General features: G+C 39.0%; 1 protein-coding gene across 2 annotated transcripts in view; it reads right to left on the reverse strand.

The window, feature by feature from the left end:
* The window catches only part of LOC137646058 (protein FAM91A1-like), a 196,559-nt gene that overhangs the window by 84,226 nt on the left and 98,682 nt on the right, over positions 1–13,651 (reverse strand). For both annotated transcript variants that reach the window (XM_068379212.1, XM_068379213.1), the window contains 3 exons: positions 5,979–6,189; positions 1,289–1,383; positions 649–846 (listed from right to left, as the gene is read on the reverse strand). In XM_068379212.1, coding sequence (XP_068235313.1) covers positions 649–846; positions 1,289–1,383; positions 5,979–6,189 — 504 coding nt within the window. The remainder of the gene's footprint in view (positions 1–648; positions 847–1,288; positions 1,384–5,978; positions 6,190–13,651) is intronic.

A 13,651-nucleotide genomic window follows, 5' to 3' on the forward strand; every position in this document is an offset into this window, starting at 1 on the left:
CTGACTTTTAAAAAGATAATTGATTCAATAAAGCATTTTTTCTTTTATTTTCAATTTTGGGTGTATTTCAACCAACTATTGGTGACTTTTTTACTCTATAGTATCATTGAGTGTCGTTAGATACAAACAAGTGATTTGTTGAAACTTGTACGAAGTGTGGTGTGACGGTAACTACAGTAGTTTTATGAGCCATGGTGATGATTTTTGGCTTTTGAGTCATCTTACCTTGTACTGGAATTGTATTGATAATGTAAATCAACATCTAAAAATAGTAAGAACTAAAATACCATGATAGAAAGCATATGAAAAGAATATGGTGCAGTAAAGTGGGTTAGCCAACCACAGGTAGGTAATGGTCAGTGGAGTTCGTAAGTTATGAGTTGACCTATCCTAGGGCAGCAAGTGTTCGCCGATTCTCGATTTCAACGCATCTCTGTTACCTAGCCCCCACGAATAAGGAGGGCTGACTGTACACCCTAACGGTCAAAGTAAGGGTGGGGCTTCTGGCTCCATACCCTCTCTAATCAGATAACTGCTCGTCATCCATTTCAAAGAATGATTCCAGCTTGCTCGGAATAATCTCCCTAATTAAAGGATAGGGGTTTGAATGATGCGTAGGAACAAACTTTGTTTCACTCCAATACTCACTGGTAATTTTTCTTCAAGAGTCTTGCTGTTGTTGCAGGATCTAAGTTACTAAGGCTTTCCCAGCGAATCAAGTCTAAGGCATGGGGAACTTCCTGACCAGGTGCACACAAGTCCCGATTGTGACGAAGGAATGTAACTGAAGTGCGGAGAGTTAATGCATGTTCAAAATATCGTTGAGCTTCACCTTCTGAGTCTGATCTGTAATAAAATAATGACGGTTAGACGAGATGAAAATACTTGTTTTACTATAAATATTCAATCCAAATAATAATAAAAAAGATAATTTTCCTCTGAAATCTAAAATGCCCCAGTTGTTGCTGACATAGAAAGCATCTGAAATCTTATGCATAATACATATGGAAGATTTGTTGAAATAATGTAGTTTAAAGAGATGCTGGTACAAAAGATTTGGTTTCAAATAAAGGGTGCCAAGTGAAGCAAAACAGAATTAGAGGCTGAACAGTTGTCAAAATATGCATATTATTAATGAATTAAAAATCTAAACATGAAATTCTTAAAGGATAAAATAAAGATGAAAATAAGGCCCCTGAAATCAATATTTCAGTATTACCAAGCAATAAAACTTCAATAAAAAGGTATTTATTGATAAACTTGAGATATCAGCATTGTAATTGTCTACCTTTGGATCTTGTCGAGTTCCGTCAAGAGAGAATCCAAGCCCTCGTCCAACATTTTACCCACTTCAAACATGGTGACAGCATGGCTCTTCAATCCCTAGAAAACATAACATATATTTGGACTTTGAAAAATAAAAGATTTTAAAAGTAATTTGTATTTTTTTCTAATTATACAAACATGAAAAATAAAAGATTTTAAAAGTAATTTGTATTTTTTTCTAATTATACAAACATAAGTACACAAAATAAGGAAATGTCTTCAGCGGAGCTGGAACAGCCATTGATTTCATTAGTGAGGAAGTTAACACAGGTGGTGAGCTTGGGTGATTATCCCTGCCTACTCACCAGTCAAAAAACGTTCACTTTAGACGTACAGCTCAGGACTGAGAGGGGTGGTTGAGGTGGAAAGGTCTTGGGTTTGTATAGCTAGGAAAATTACAAATTACTTTTTAAATTTACTTGATCCTATGCATATGCAAACCTTCTGTCTTTTAAAATAGGGAGACTTCCTAATTGGTGGGTTGGAAGGCCCCTAGAACTGAACTAGATTGTTCCTTTTCTTTCTTGGAAGTGTCAGTGTATCTGGTCCTGTCCATGCACAAAGGATATAATTCCAGCTACACCTTTATCTGCTCATCATAGGGATGAATAGGCTGAAAAGGCCTGGCCTATACAAGAAGATTGATATGTAGTCAAATGTGGAATACTTTCCCCCAGAGGGAAGTCAGGATTGATATACCTGATATATGATGATCAATGGGTTGTATATTTTCTGTCACTTCTTTAGATTCTAAAGAATGGAGTTCAGAAGTATTACCAGTATCATTAGATCCAGCGAGTACCAGTACAACTGCTTCATCCTCAATAGAGGGGAAGCAAAGATGAAAGAGAGGAGCCAGTCATTCTACCTTTCATCTACACGTTAACATAGACAAGAACCAAATTGTCGAGGGACTTGTGGGTATACTCCCATTGATAACAAGCCCATCTCATAGAAAATCCTCCAAACACAAATAAGAGGAAATTTGGCTGAAAACTTGGATAATACAGATAAAAGTAAAACTAAAACACTAGTAAATCAGGGAAACTAGTAAAGCCACAGAGGAAGATAAAAAAAAAATTTCCTCAGAGAGGCACAATTCAATGCTCAGTTAGAAACAGAATAGAAAACTTCAGAGCAATGATAGCTAGTGAGGAACTAAATGTCATAGGCATTACAGAGATCTGAATTCAAGAAAAAACAAAGGATTTTATCGTAGACTACGAAATTCCAAGTCTCAAACTTTACAAGAAGGATCGGCTTATCAAGAAAGGTGGAGGGGTAATGCTCTATGTTGAAACTAACTTGAACCCCATAAAAATTAAATTTGAAACTGAATGTGAAGTAAAAGGTACAAATATTAACACCATAGGAAAAAACATGTCTATATTAGTAATATACAAACCACCACATCAAACACAAGAACAAGACGAAGAACTTCATAGACAACTTGGACAAAAAGTTAACAATAAGCTAGCTCACCTATGGGAGACTTCAATACAGCAGTACAATGGGACACTATGAATTCTACATCAAATACAGAGGGACATAGGCTACTAGAATTTGTAAACAATGAATTCCTCCATCAGTGGGTTGATAAACCAACTAGGAAAAACAACATACTAGATATTTTGCTAACAGAAGGAATTTAGTATCCAGAGTTTCAGTAGAAGAAAATATTAGCAACAGTGACCACAAAATAGTTAGGCTTCAGGTAAATATTCCTTATCTAAAATAAAAGAAAAATATAAAAATGCTAGACTACAGTTGTAGTTGTAACTGGATAAAACTGAAGGAATACACCAAGAATTTAGAATAAACAAAACTGGGAACATAAATGCACAATGGGATTCCTTTGTATTAACATATAACGAAAAAAGGGCTGAATGTATACCGGTTCGAAAAATTTTACCAAATGGAACTCTACAACCTAAGTGGTTCAACAAAGAAATGGCCAATGCAATAAGAAGTAGAGACAAGAAACATAAGTCATTGGGTCCACAGCCTTCAATCCATGAAAAATCCAAGCACAAGAAGTTAAGCCGAAAAGTATATAAACTAGTTAGAAAGGCCAAGATCAATGAAAAGAAAAGAGTGGCTTCAGCTAGAAAAGAAAACCCAAAAGAATTTTTTGTATATGTAAACAATAGAAAACCAATCAAAAACAACATTAGCCCATTAAGAGACTTGGAGGGCAATCTTATAACAAATGATTTTGAAAAGCCAAACTGATGAATGCATATTTCACAACTGTATTCACTAGGGAAGAATCAGCGACCCTCCCTGAACCAGCTATCAAATACGAAGGGCCACAACCATTAAGCAGAATCACTTTTATACTGGATGATGGCAAAAAGAAAATAAAAGGTCTCAGTTAGACTAAAGCACCAGGTCCAGAGGATATTCATCCAAGACAAATTATAGAACTGGAAGAAGGGATAACCCCACACTTTTATAGAATGTCCTGAAGAGACAGACAATGAAAGAAATGCACCACAACGATGGAAACTAAGTAATGTTCTTCCAATCTACAAGAAGGGACCAAAAGAAGAACCTGGCAACTACAGACCTATGTATCTAACTTCAGTACCTTGCCAAATTTTTTAATCAATAATAGTAGATTCAATAGTACTATAGAACATACAGAGAAAAACCATCTTCTGATAAGACTTACAACATGGTTTTAGACAAAAGAGATCATGTGTGACAAATCTTTACGAATTTGTCCAAATGTTTAGCATTTATGACAAGAGCAGGGCAATAGTCATCATATACCTAAATTTTCAAAAGGCTTTAGACAAAGTTCGCCAAGGAAAATTAATGGTCAAAATTAGAGCACTAGATGATATTGACGAGCCAGCTGAATGAATCAAAGATTGGATAACAAACAGAAAACAGAGAGTTGAAATCAATAGAGAAGCTTCAGAGTGTGCAGCTGTTAGAAGTGGAGTATGCCAAGGCTCTGTCCTTGGCCCATTGCTATTTCTGATCTACATTAACGTCATAAATTTAGGATTCACTGGTAGAATAGCCAAATTTACCGATTATACTATGATACTAAACTAGGCATAAATTCTGCAAACTCAAAAGATGTAAGACAATGGTCCAGATAATGGCAAATGCTTTTCAACTGTGGGAAATGTCAAGTCATGCACATAAGTTGTAGTAACCCACAATCAGATTACTCACTGCTGGGTAATAAAATAGAAAGTTTGGACCAGAAAAAAAATCTCAGTATTATTATCAGCATCCATCTAGAATATAGAGTCCAATTCTGGGCTCCAAGTATTCAGAAGGATATATATAGACTGGATGTAGTACAAACTACAGCCACCAAACTAGTTTCAACACTAAGGCAATTTAGATATAGATGGAGGGTGGAACGTTTTGAACTTATTTGATCTACAAACAAGACGACTAAGGGAACACTTAATAGGGGCATATAAAATTTTTAAAGGAATAACAAATGTAGCTTAAAACAACCTATTCACGCTTAGCACAAATCAGTCCAGATGTAACAGATACAAAATAGAATTGAAAAGATACAATGCCGCTCAAAGTGGTAATTTCTTTACATACAAAATAGCAAATACAGGTACTATGTACTATGAATAGACTTCCAGCGGATGTAGTAAACAGTAACACAGTAAACAAGTTCAAGAATAAGTTAAACAAAATCATAAGAACTCTCTAAAGGCTTAAACTAAATTTCTCTACCAAAGAGCAGATGGAGACCCTGCATATAGACTAGAAAGTCTGAAACATCCAAAATCCTTGTAACTCCTTGTAAAAAAACAATATAAATATATATATATATATATATATATATATATATATATCTGTATATATATGTATGTATGTATGTATGTATATATGTATGTACACATACCTTTCAGCTTCGCCGAAAGTAATATCCCTAATAAATATCGTAGGTTTGTATTCCAGTTATGGAACAAAAGTTTGTTAGGCGTAACGGGAGTGAAGACAAGCATGACCCGCCAGTCCCTGAAAACTCCAATGGGTTCACAAAGCCTTCCTTCTGCAGAAGAACTCTTCACAGAGGATGAAATAGAGGCGTTTGAAAGTTTTTAGGCAGAGGATGAGTAGAGGAAATTCCACCCAAAATGTTTTTTAAAGATTTTGAAAGGAAGGAAATTATGGCACTGTATTGTAAAATACACTTGCAGAGTTTGCGTGTGGGAGTTTTCACCATTTTTGGTTTAATTTTAAAATTGTTCTAGTTATTAAAACTTTAAAACTTTTTAAATGTTTTATTTATCCATAAGAACAGTTTCATATTAGACAAAATATAGTACGTATAGTACATAGAAAGTACATGTATTGAAAATGGGTAGTGCAGTAAAATCATTTGACTGTGCAAGCTGTTGTTTGTCTAGGCCCTAATGGCATTATTCCCATTATGTGTATCAAAATCTGCAATATTTGAGTTCTGCAAGAATGATGATCGACCACATTCTCACATAATTGGGGACCATACTGTAATAGGCATGAGGTTATGTTCCCCCACGGCACAACCTAACAGGGCTACTGGGTGCTAGAGGGGAGAGGGAAATGGGAGAGAAAGTGGGGTAGAAATTCTTTTTGTTAGAGGTTGGGAAGATTCATTTAGATCAAAGGGTTATCCTTCTTACCTGAGATAAATTGCCCATCATGAGGAATGCAGTTAATGTTGAATCATAAAGGAATGCTATTCTTTTTGCCTGGTTATTGAATGAGAATAATGCTTCATCTGTAGGAGTACGAGGTGTACAGGAGCCTAGGTCATCACCTTCTCCAGGCATACTTTCAGCTAAAGCTGATTCTAACTCTAAGAGAAGCAAATCATCTGCTGTGGTTGGAAGCCTGGAATATATAAATGTTTTCAAACAAATGCACTATTCAAAACATATTGAAAAATATCAGACATCATATTAGCAGCCATTAATTCTCATCTGCTGTGAGCCATAATTGTTATAAGCACATTTATGAGAAATTTTTTTTTAAATATTCAACTCACTATTTATGTCTTTTTCATATCCATGACATTATCTTAAAAGTTCAATCCCTTATATTTATCCCGAATTTCAAAAATAATTTTTATTTTTCCTAACTATACAATTCTAAGTCCTTTAATAGGAGTAATTTTTCTGTTACTGTAACAGGATTTCAGCTATTAAAATTTAAACAAGGCTTGCAGGGTGCATGAGGTGGGAAGTATAATTTATTCTTGCACGAATACAAACCTTCACCCTTCAATAGGAGACTTATCCTTACGTGGGAAGTTTGTATCATCAAAATGGTAGGATAAAATCCCAGTACATGTATGTCTAAACATCACACCTCTTGGGAGCAGAGCAATGATTGCAATCCACTCTCTATGACATTATTTGTAGGATATAGGCTAGGTACTGTCAAATGACAGATGGTAATGGAAGAACTTGTATCCTTGTAATATACAGTACCATGTCTGTAATGTAAGAAAATAGTAAATTGCTGTGTTTACATTACAATAAAAAAGATACCCAGTAATGAAGCTTACCTGCAACAACATCTGTTCCAGTGACAACGGTGTGACTGCTGCACCCTAAGAAAGGAGATGGAAGAGGAAGAAAGGCTAGACATTCTCACTCTTATCCTAGACTGATGGCACAACTGCTGCCTTAGATGCTTTGCTTCTTGTCATGTGAATGAACTGGGTTTGCTACACTACCTGTTGAGCAGCAACCATCAGGACCTGTGGTAAAAGTGTCCACAGATTTGTGGGTGTAATTCCATAAGCAGTGTTCTGTGAAGGTGGTCTGACACTTCCGAACACCTGCTTTGAATACTCGTGGTCTGGCGCCTCCAGATATTTGCTTTGAATACTCGTGGTCCGACACTTTCAGACACCTGGTTTGAAAACTCAACTCATGACATGTTCTTCCTAAAGGCTATTGTAGATCCAATATTCTGGCTTTGTGTGAATGAAACAGTGGAGGTTATCTCATCCCCTTGTGACAGCAAGCGTCCAAGTTTTGCACAAAGCCAGAAAAAACAGATTTAGGATTTCTTTTGCATTCCTTCAGTACTGAAGGAAGAGACATAATGGCCCCCTCATAAAGAAAACGAAGGTAAATTATTCTGGTTCTCGCTGGTTGCCTTTGTAGGGCAGAGCTGAAGAAAAGCTGGATTCGTGTCTTCCTAGATTCGAGATCCTGGCCACTTACTCCTGAACTCTTTCATCCTTCACATAGACTAGCAACAAAGAAAAAGATATGTTGTTCCCTGATTACTTTGTCTGTGCTACCCAAGGCTGGGAAAGACCTATTTTTTCCAGCACTGAATGGTCCTGAAAAGAAGCGAAGCACACCATTGCACCCAATGTAGTCCAGCCAGGATGTTGCCTGGAGGCTCACCCTGGAAGCTCCTTCCATGTTGGCACACTCAAAGGCTGAGATGATGGTAGGCTCCTAACTGATCCTTTCCCATATATGTTCCCAGAGTCAGGGTAGTAACCTCGGGATCAATAGGGTTCACAGATGCATGAAATTTCTTGTCTAGAGGGAGCCAATGGCAGAAAGAGCGTGTGAGCACAGAGGTAACACTGACTCTCCCACACAAGAGAAATGGTTGGAGTCACACGAACGTAATTCTTATCGATCAGCCTTCAGGATTTAGTTCTCAAAGGGGAGGAAAGACAAATTCCTTCCATCTCAACTGACAAGTGATGTTTTTTTTGTGGTTTTTTTTTATCTCAAAACATGGTAACTTTGTAGCATTACTTTAAATTTTGGTAATTAAGCTTTGATAATGAAACCAAAACTACAATAAATAAGATACATATACATTAGGATTTTTTATTTAATCCCTAAATAATAAGAATTTAAATATGTATAAAAAATTTAGAATCAAATGCTCTTCTCCTGCTACAAGTTAAGTCTGAAAGAAATAATGTGTCGCTTGAAAACCTAACAAATCGCTTTATGAAAATTCTATGCACGTATAATGGCAACACTACTTCCTTAGGTCAAACTTGTTATCAACAGTCTGCAAGGAGACAGGTGAAGAGCTTTCAGCCTCCAAAGGGGTGTGGCAAACACCGGGGGTACTCCACAAACCACCAAAGCCTGAAAAGCCAGTCGAAGCAGATCCGAGGGCTCCTGGCTCCTGTTGCATACTCCGCGGGGACCGAACAAGGGGCTTGACACCAATGCACAGGTAAGTGCGCACTCGAGAAGGTGCAAGTCTCTCGCAACTACAGTATTGTACTGTATATCGATAGGCCACATATTATATCCTGAAGCCTAGCGGTCTGATTGCTTGTCTGACTATGGCTGCGGTCTCCATCTTGAACAGGATGACATACAAACCCGTTCAAGACCAATAAGTTTACAACCGATCTGCAGCCTCTAGGCTCCTTCTCAACCAGAAAGAGTTGACTGAAGAAGCCTGGGGACCTGTTGCAGAACCCTTGTAGAGGACTCTTCTCTACCATGGTCTGAACCTTTGCACTCAGAGTTAGGTCCTTAACCTAATCCTGTCTGTGTAAAGGATGGTAACCTTATAGGCTAATATTACTCAATGTTGTACCATCTTAAAAAAGCAAGACTGCGGACATGCGGGTAAAAGCAAGTGAGCATGTTTGTGTGCACATTGAGGTACATGAGTGGGCTCTGGAGAGCGCCAACCTGCCGCAAGACCTCACCCTTTACTTGGAGGTTAAGACCTTCAACATTTCCTGGCAGCAGGTCCATGAGGCTGATGGTGGTAAGTTAGAGGAGGAAGAGTTGGTGCAGAAAAGAAATCCAGACTGGAGGATGACCACAGTCCCACGCTCTAATGCATGACACCAACTCGTCCTCTAAACGAGTTGTAGGAATCCTCCCACAGATTGCATCAAAAGAGGAAGAGCTCCCCTAGTGAAAGAGGCGAAAATTGTGAAACACTTCGGTATTTAGTATGCCATCCTTGTTCAGGGGCATGCTAAATTTGAAATTGTTATTAGAATTCTCTTATACAGTGGAACCTCTACATACGATCTTAATTCATTCCGGGACCTGCTTCATATGTTAAAACAATCGTATGTTCGAGTAAATATTCCCATAAGAATACACTGTAATTTGTATAATTCGTTCTACAGCCCAAAAACTTATGATAAATCCTTAAGAAATTACTACACATAATTACACATAACATTAATACAATTGCATTATATAAGAGAGAGATTTAAAAAAGAATAATTATGAAGAAATAATAAATAAAAAAGGGGCTTTTATTGTCACTTTACCTTAGAGACAGGCCAACGCAGGTGTAGGATTTGCTACGCAGGAGGAGACGGACAGTCGGCGAGGAGGTAGAGATGGTGACTGCGATAACATACCGTATCTTACTCTAACTTACACTACGTGAACTTTAACCTTACTTAGCTGATTTATCTTTTGTTTTAATTTTCATATTTTATATTTTTTTTACATTTTTTTTATGATTTTTAATTTTCATCACTTACATATGACACTTCTTTGTAATAAAAGAACACAGAGAGAGAGAGAGAGAGAGAGAGAGAGAGAGAGAGAGAGAGAGAGAGAGAGAGAGAGAGAGATGATGATGATAATGTTTATTGTCGAGCATGCAATAAAACAAGCTGAATTAAGTGAATCCTTAAGATAAGTTTTAAAAAGTTATCGTTAATATCTCTCTCTCTCTCTCTCTCTCTCTCTCTCTCTCTCTCTCTCTCTCTCTGTCAGAATCCTTTTTAAAGGCAGGCAAATCTGGTGAGTTTATCTGGTCTTTAATGAGAGACCTAGTGCATGCGTAATCTCTGCCTCCAGGAAAAGTTTGCAATTAATCCAGTTGCGCGAATCATGTATGTGCGACAAATCGCAACATTATTGCTCAAGGAATTTTTTATCCTTAATTAGCTGTAGTAATTTTTTGAATGAGAGCGCATATGTCTTCAAACAAAATATACACTTATAGAAGCGATGATTTCTCCTTGGTTTGCCCCTCCTCTTTATGGGAGGAACTAGCTAGCGTTCATGCACAGACAAGGATGTCTGGTTCGCTGTGGGCGGGGTTTGAAACGTTCGTAAACGTAATGAAAAGCTGCCCACGCTATTGCTATCGTTCTAAAACGTAAGCTAACACTGCTCCTGTGGGAGGTTGGGCTGTGGCACCCTAGCAGTACCAGCTGAACTCGGCTGAGTCCCTGGTTAGGCTGGAGGAACGTAGAGAGTAGAGGTCCCCTTTTTTGTTTTGTTTCTTGTTGATGTCGGCTACCCCCCAAAATTGGGGGAAGTGCCTTGGTATATGGATGGATGGAACACTGCTCCTTTGGAACTAATTACAGTGAACCCTCGTTTATCGCGGTAGATAGGTTCCAGACGCGGCCGCGATAGGCGAAAATCCGCGAAGTAGTGACACCATATTTACCTATTTATTCAACATGTATATTCAGACTTTTAAAACCTTCCCTTGTACGTAGTACTGTTAACAAACTACCCTTTAATGTACAGAACATTTAATGCATGTACTACAGTACCCTAAACTAAAACAGGCACAAATATTAAAGGCAATTTTATATCATGCGTTTCCTAAACACGCTAAAAAGCACGTTAAAAAATGGCAACCAATGTTTTGTTTACATTTATCTCTGATCATAATGAAGAAACAAACTGGAGGTAGAGCTTTGCTTATTACCCAGACATATTTCCCATACTATTCCCTTAGAACTACATCACATCTTCCTACTTTAGATATATATATATATATATATATATATATATATATATATATATATATATATATATATATATATATATATATATATATATATATATATATATATGTATACACATATACATACCTACATATATACATACATACATATATACATAAATACATGCATACATATATATATATATATATATATATATATATATATATATATATATATATATATATATATATATATATATATATATATATATGTTACTGTATATATATGGGTTATGGAAAAAATCCGCGAAGTGGTGAATCCGCAATGGTCGAACCGCGAAGTAGCGAGGGTTCACTGTACTTGAGACAATAACCCTGTAAGGGTAGAATAAAAAGTCTCAGAAGCCTATCGTGTAAAATGGTAAGTCGTCGTACCCAAGGTACAATGACGGGAAGCAGGTGACTTAATCAAATGGTAGAACCCGAGTTCATGACAATAACATCATGGTTTTGTCTTAAATAGAGCGCATGCGCCGGGAAGGCTTACTGCCTTCATGAAGTTTTAACAACACCCGTACAAATTATGTAAAGCTTCTCAGGAATGTGTCTCTCCCGAAAAAGGTGAAGTCTCGTATTTGGGGATTTGCTTCAAAATGACCATACATTAGATTGCCATTGACCGCTTACCCGAAGGAGCTGCCATCAAACGCTTTCTCGCTACCGAGAAAACTGCCGTCTAATTCAGGCAAGGCCTGTCAGGGGAAATGAACTGGAATGTAAAAAAAAAAAAAAAAAATTTATTCCAAGGTAGTTTCCATCCCAGCAGTTGAGGGTTTCTCGATGACGAGAAAGGATCACAAGCCGTCTGCTAACCCAACCACATGAAGTGGGAGGGTGGAGGGAAGATGACGGTGCTTCATTCAAAAACAAAGGGATTGGTGCTGTCGAGACCAGCCTAGCTGACATAGTAATCAGCTGAGAGTGTTAAGTCACTCTACGCTGGAAGACCCATCCCATAGGGGGGGAAGGTCGACCATAAAATTTTCAGAAAAAAAACACTGAATCGCGGGAACAGAGAGATTCGGCACGATAAGAACCTAGGGGTTCTGAATTTATTTTGTGGATTCCTTTCTCACGACTCTAAGGGATCGTGAATCTATCTTGTGTGACCTTATGGGATCGTTGTGATGAGAACCCGCAGGAACTCTGTCGCTGATTACTGATGGAAACTTCAGGAATCGGTCGTGTGAACCTACCAGGGTTCATGCGACCAGAAGCATGATTAGAACCCAAAGGAACTATGTCATAGTTACCTGTAGGGAGATGGAAACCCCTAGGCAGCAGGCATCCCTCAGGGATTTAGAAACTTCGGCAGGTTTCTGAACCTTCTTGCCTGTGGGTGGCTTCCAGGCAGGCAAGAGCGGAACAGGCCTACCCATAAGGATAGGTTCTGGGCTTTTGTCATGTGGGCGACTGCTGTCTCTGAGGTGATGGAGGCCTATGAGACTAGAGAGACAGATGGGTGTCTCTCCTTGCAGGAGAGTTAGCCTCTGTAGCCAAAAAAGATGGTACTTTGTCTGAGGACGAAGTAACCACCGAAGCGAGGAGAGCTTGGTTCCGCTAGAATGGAAAACTGCGAGAACCCTCTCTCGACGGGAAAGTGACGCGCAACGCTGTTCTGTCGCGTCATGTAGCGCAAGAAAGGGCTGGGTCCAGAGGTGGAAGCCAGGTGGAGGAGCACCAGAGGGTCGTGAACCTCGATGGTGGGCTCTCTCAGAACTCGCGCAGCGAGGAACCTCGTCGCTAACTCCTGTTGGATGGAAGACAGAAAGTGGGCTGAGCGAGACTGAAAGTTCAACAGAGCGCTGATCGCGCGCGCAGAGTTGGTCGTGCACACCGAGATGGTCGCGTACGTAGCGCTGATCACGTGCGCGAATATTCCACTCGATGAGAGTCCGAAGATTCTTGGTCATAAAAGTAAAACTCTTGATGACAATGGTTGCGTGCACCGAGATGGTCACGTGCACGAACACTCCGCGCGACGAGTGTCCAAAGACTGTTATTTGAGTAGAACTCTTGACGACGATGGTCGCACGCACCAAGATGGTCCTGCGCTCGAACAATCCGCACGACGAGAGTCAGAAGACTCTCTGTCATAAGAGTAAAACTCTTGATGACGAGGTCACGAGAACCAAAAGGTTCAGCATGATCGCATGAACTCCTAGAGGTTGGGCGACGAGGAGAGAACTCCCTGCTACGAGAATCCGAAGGTTCAGTGTAGCACTGGTTACAAGCGCGGACGCTCTATGCAACGAGAGTCAGAAGACACTCTTGTCATAAGAGTAAAACTCGTGATGACGATAGCGTTCAGCATGAGATCCTACAGGCTCAGCAATACCAATGTTACGAGACCCCGAAGGATCAACGTAACAGGAAAACTGCAGTCTCCCTGCCACGAGAGCCCGAAGGCTCAGCATAACCTGTGTTGTGAGACCCCGAAGGATCAGCGCAATGGGAAACCAGTTTCCCTGTCACGAGACACCAAAGTGTCAGTGTGACTAAATGCATGAGAGCCCGAAGGCTCAGCGTAACTTATGTTGCGAGACCCTGAAGGAATAGCGGAACGGGAAAC

The sequence above is a fragment of the Palaemon carinicauda genome, chromosome 8 (assembly GCF_036898095.1).
Source record: "Palaemon carinicauda isolate YSFRI2023 chromosome 8, ASM3689809v2, whole genome shotgun sequence".
In the NCBI taxonomy this organism is placed as follows: Eukaryota; Metazoa; Arthropoda; class Malacostraca; order Decapoda; family Palaemonidae; genus Palaemon; species Palaemon carinicauda.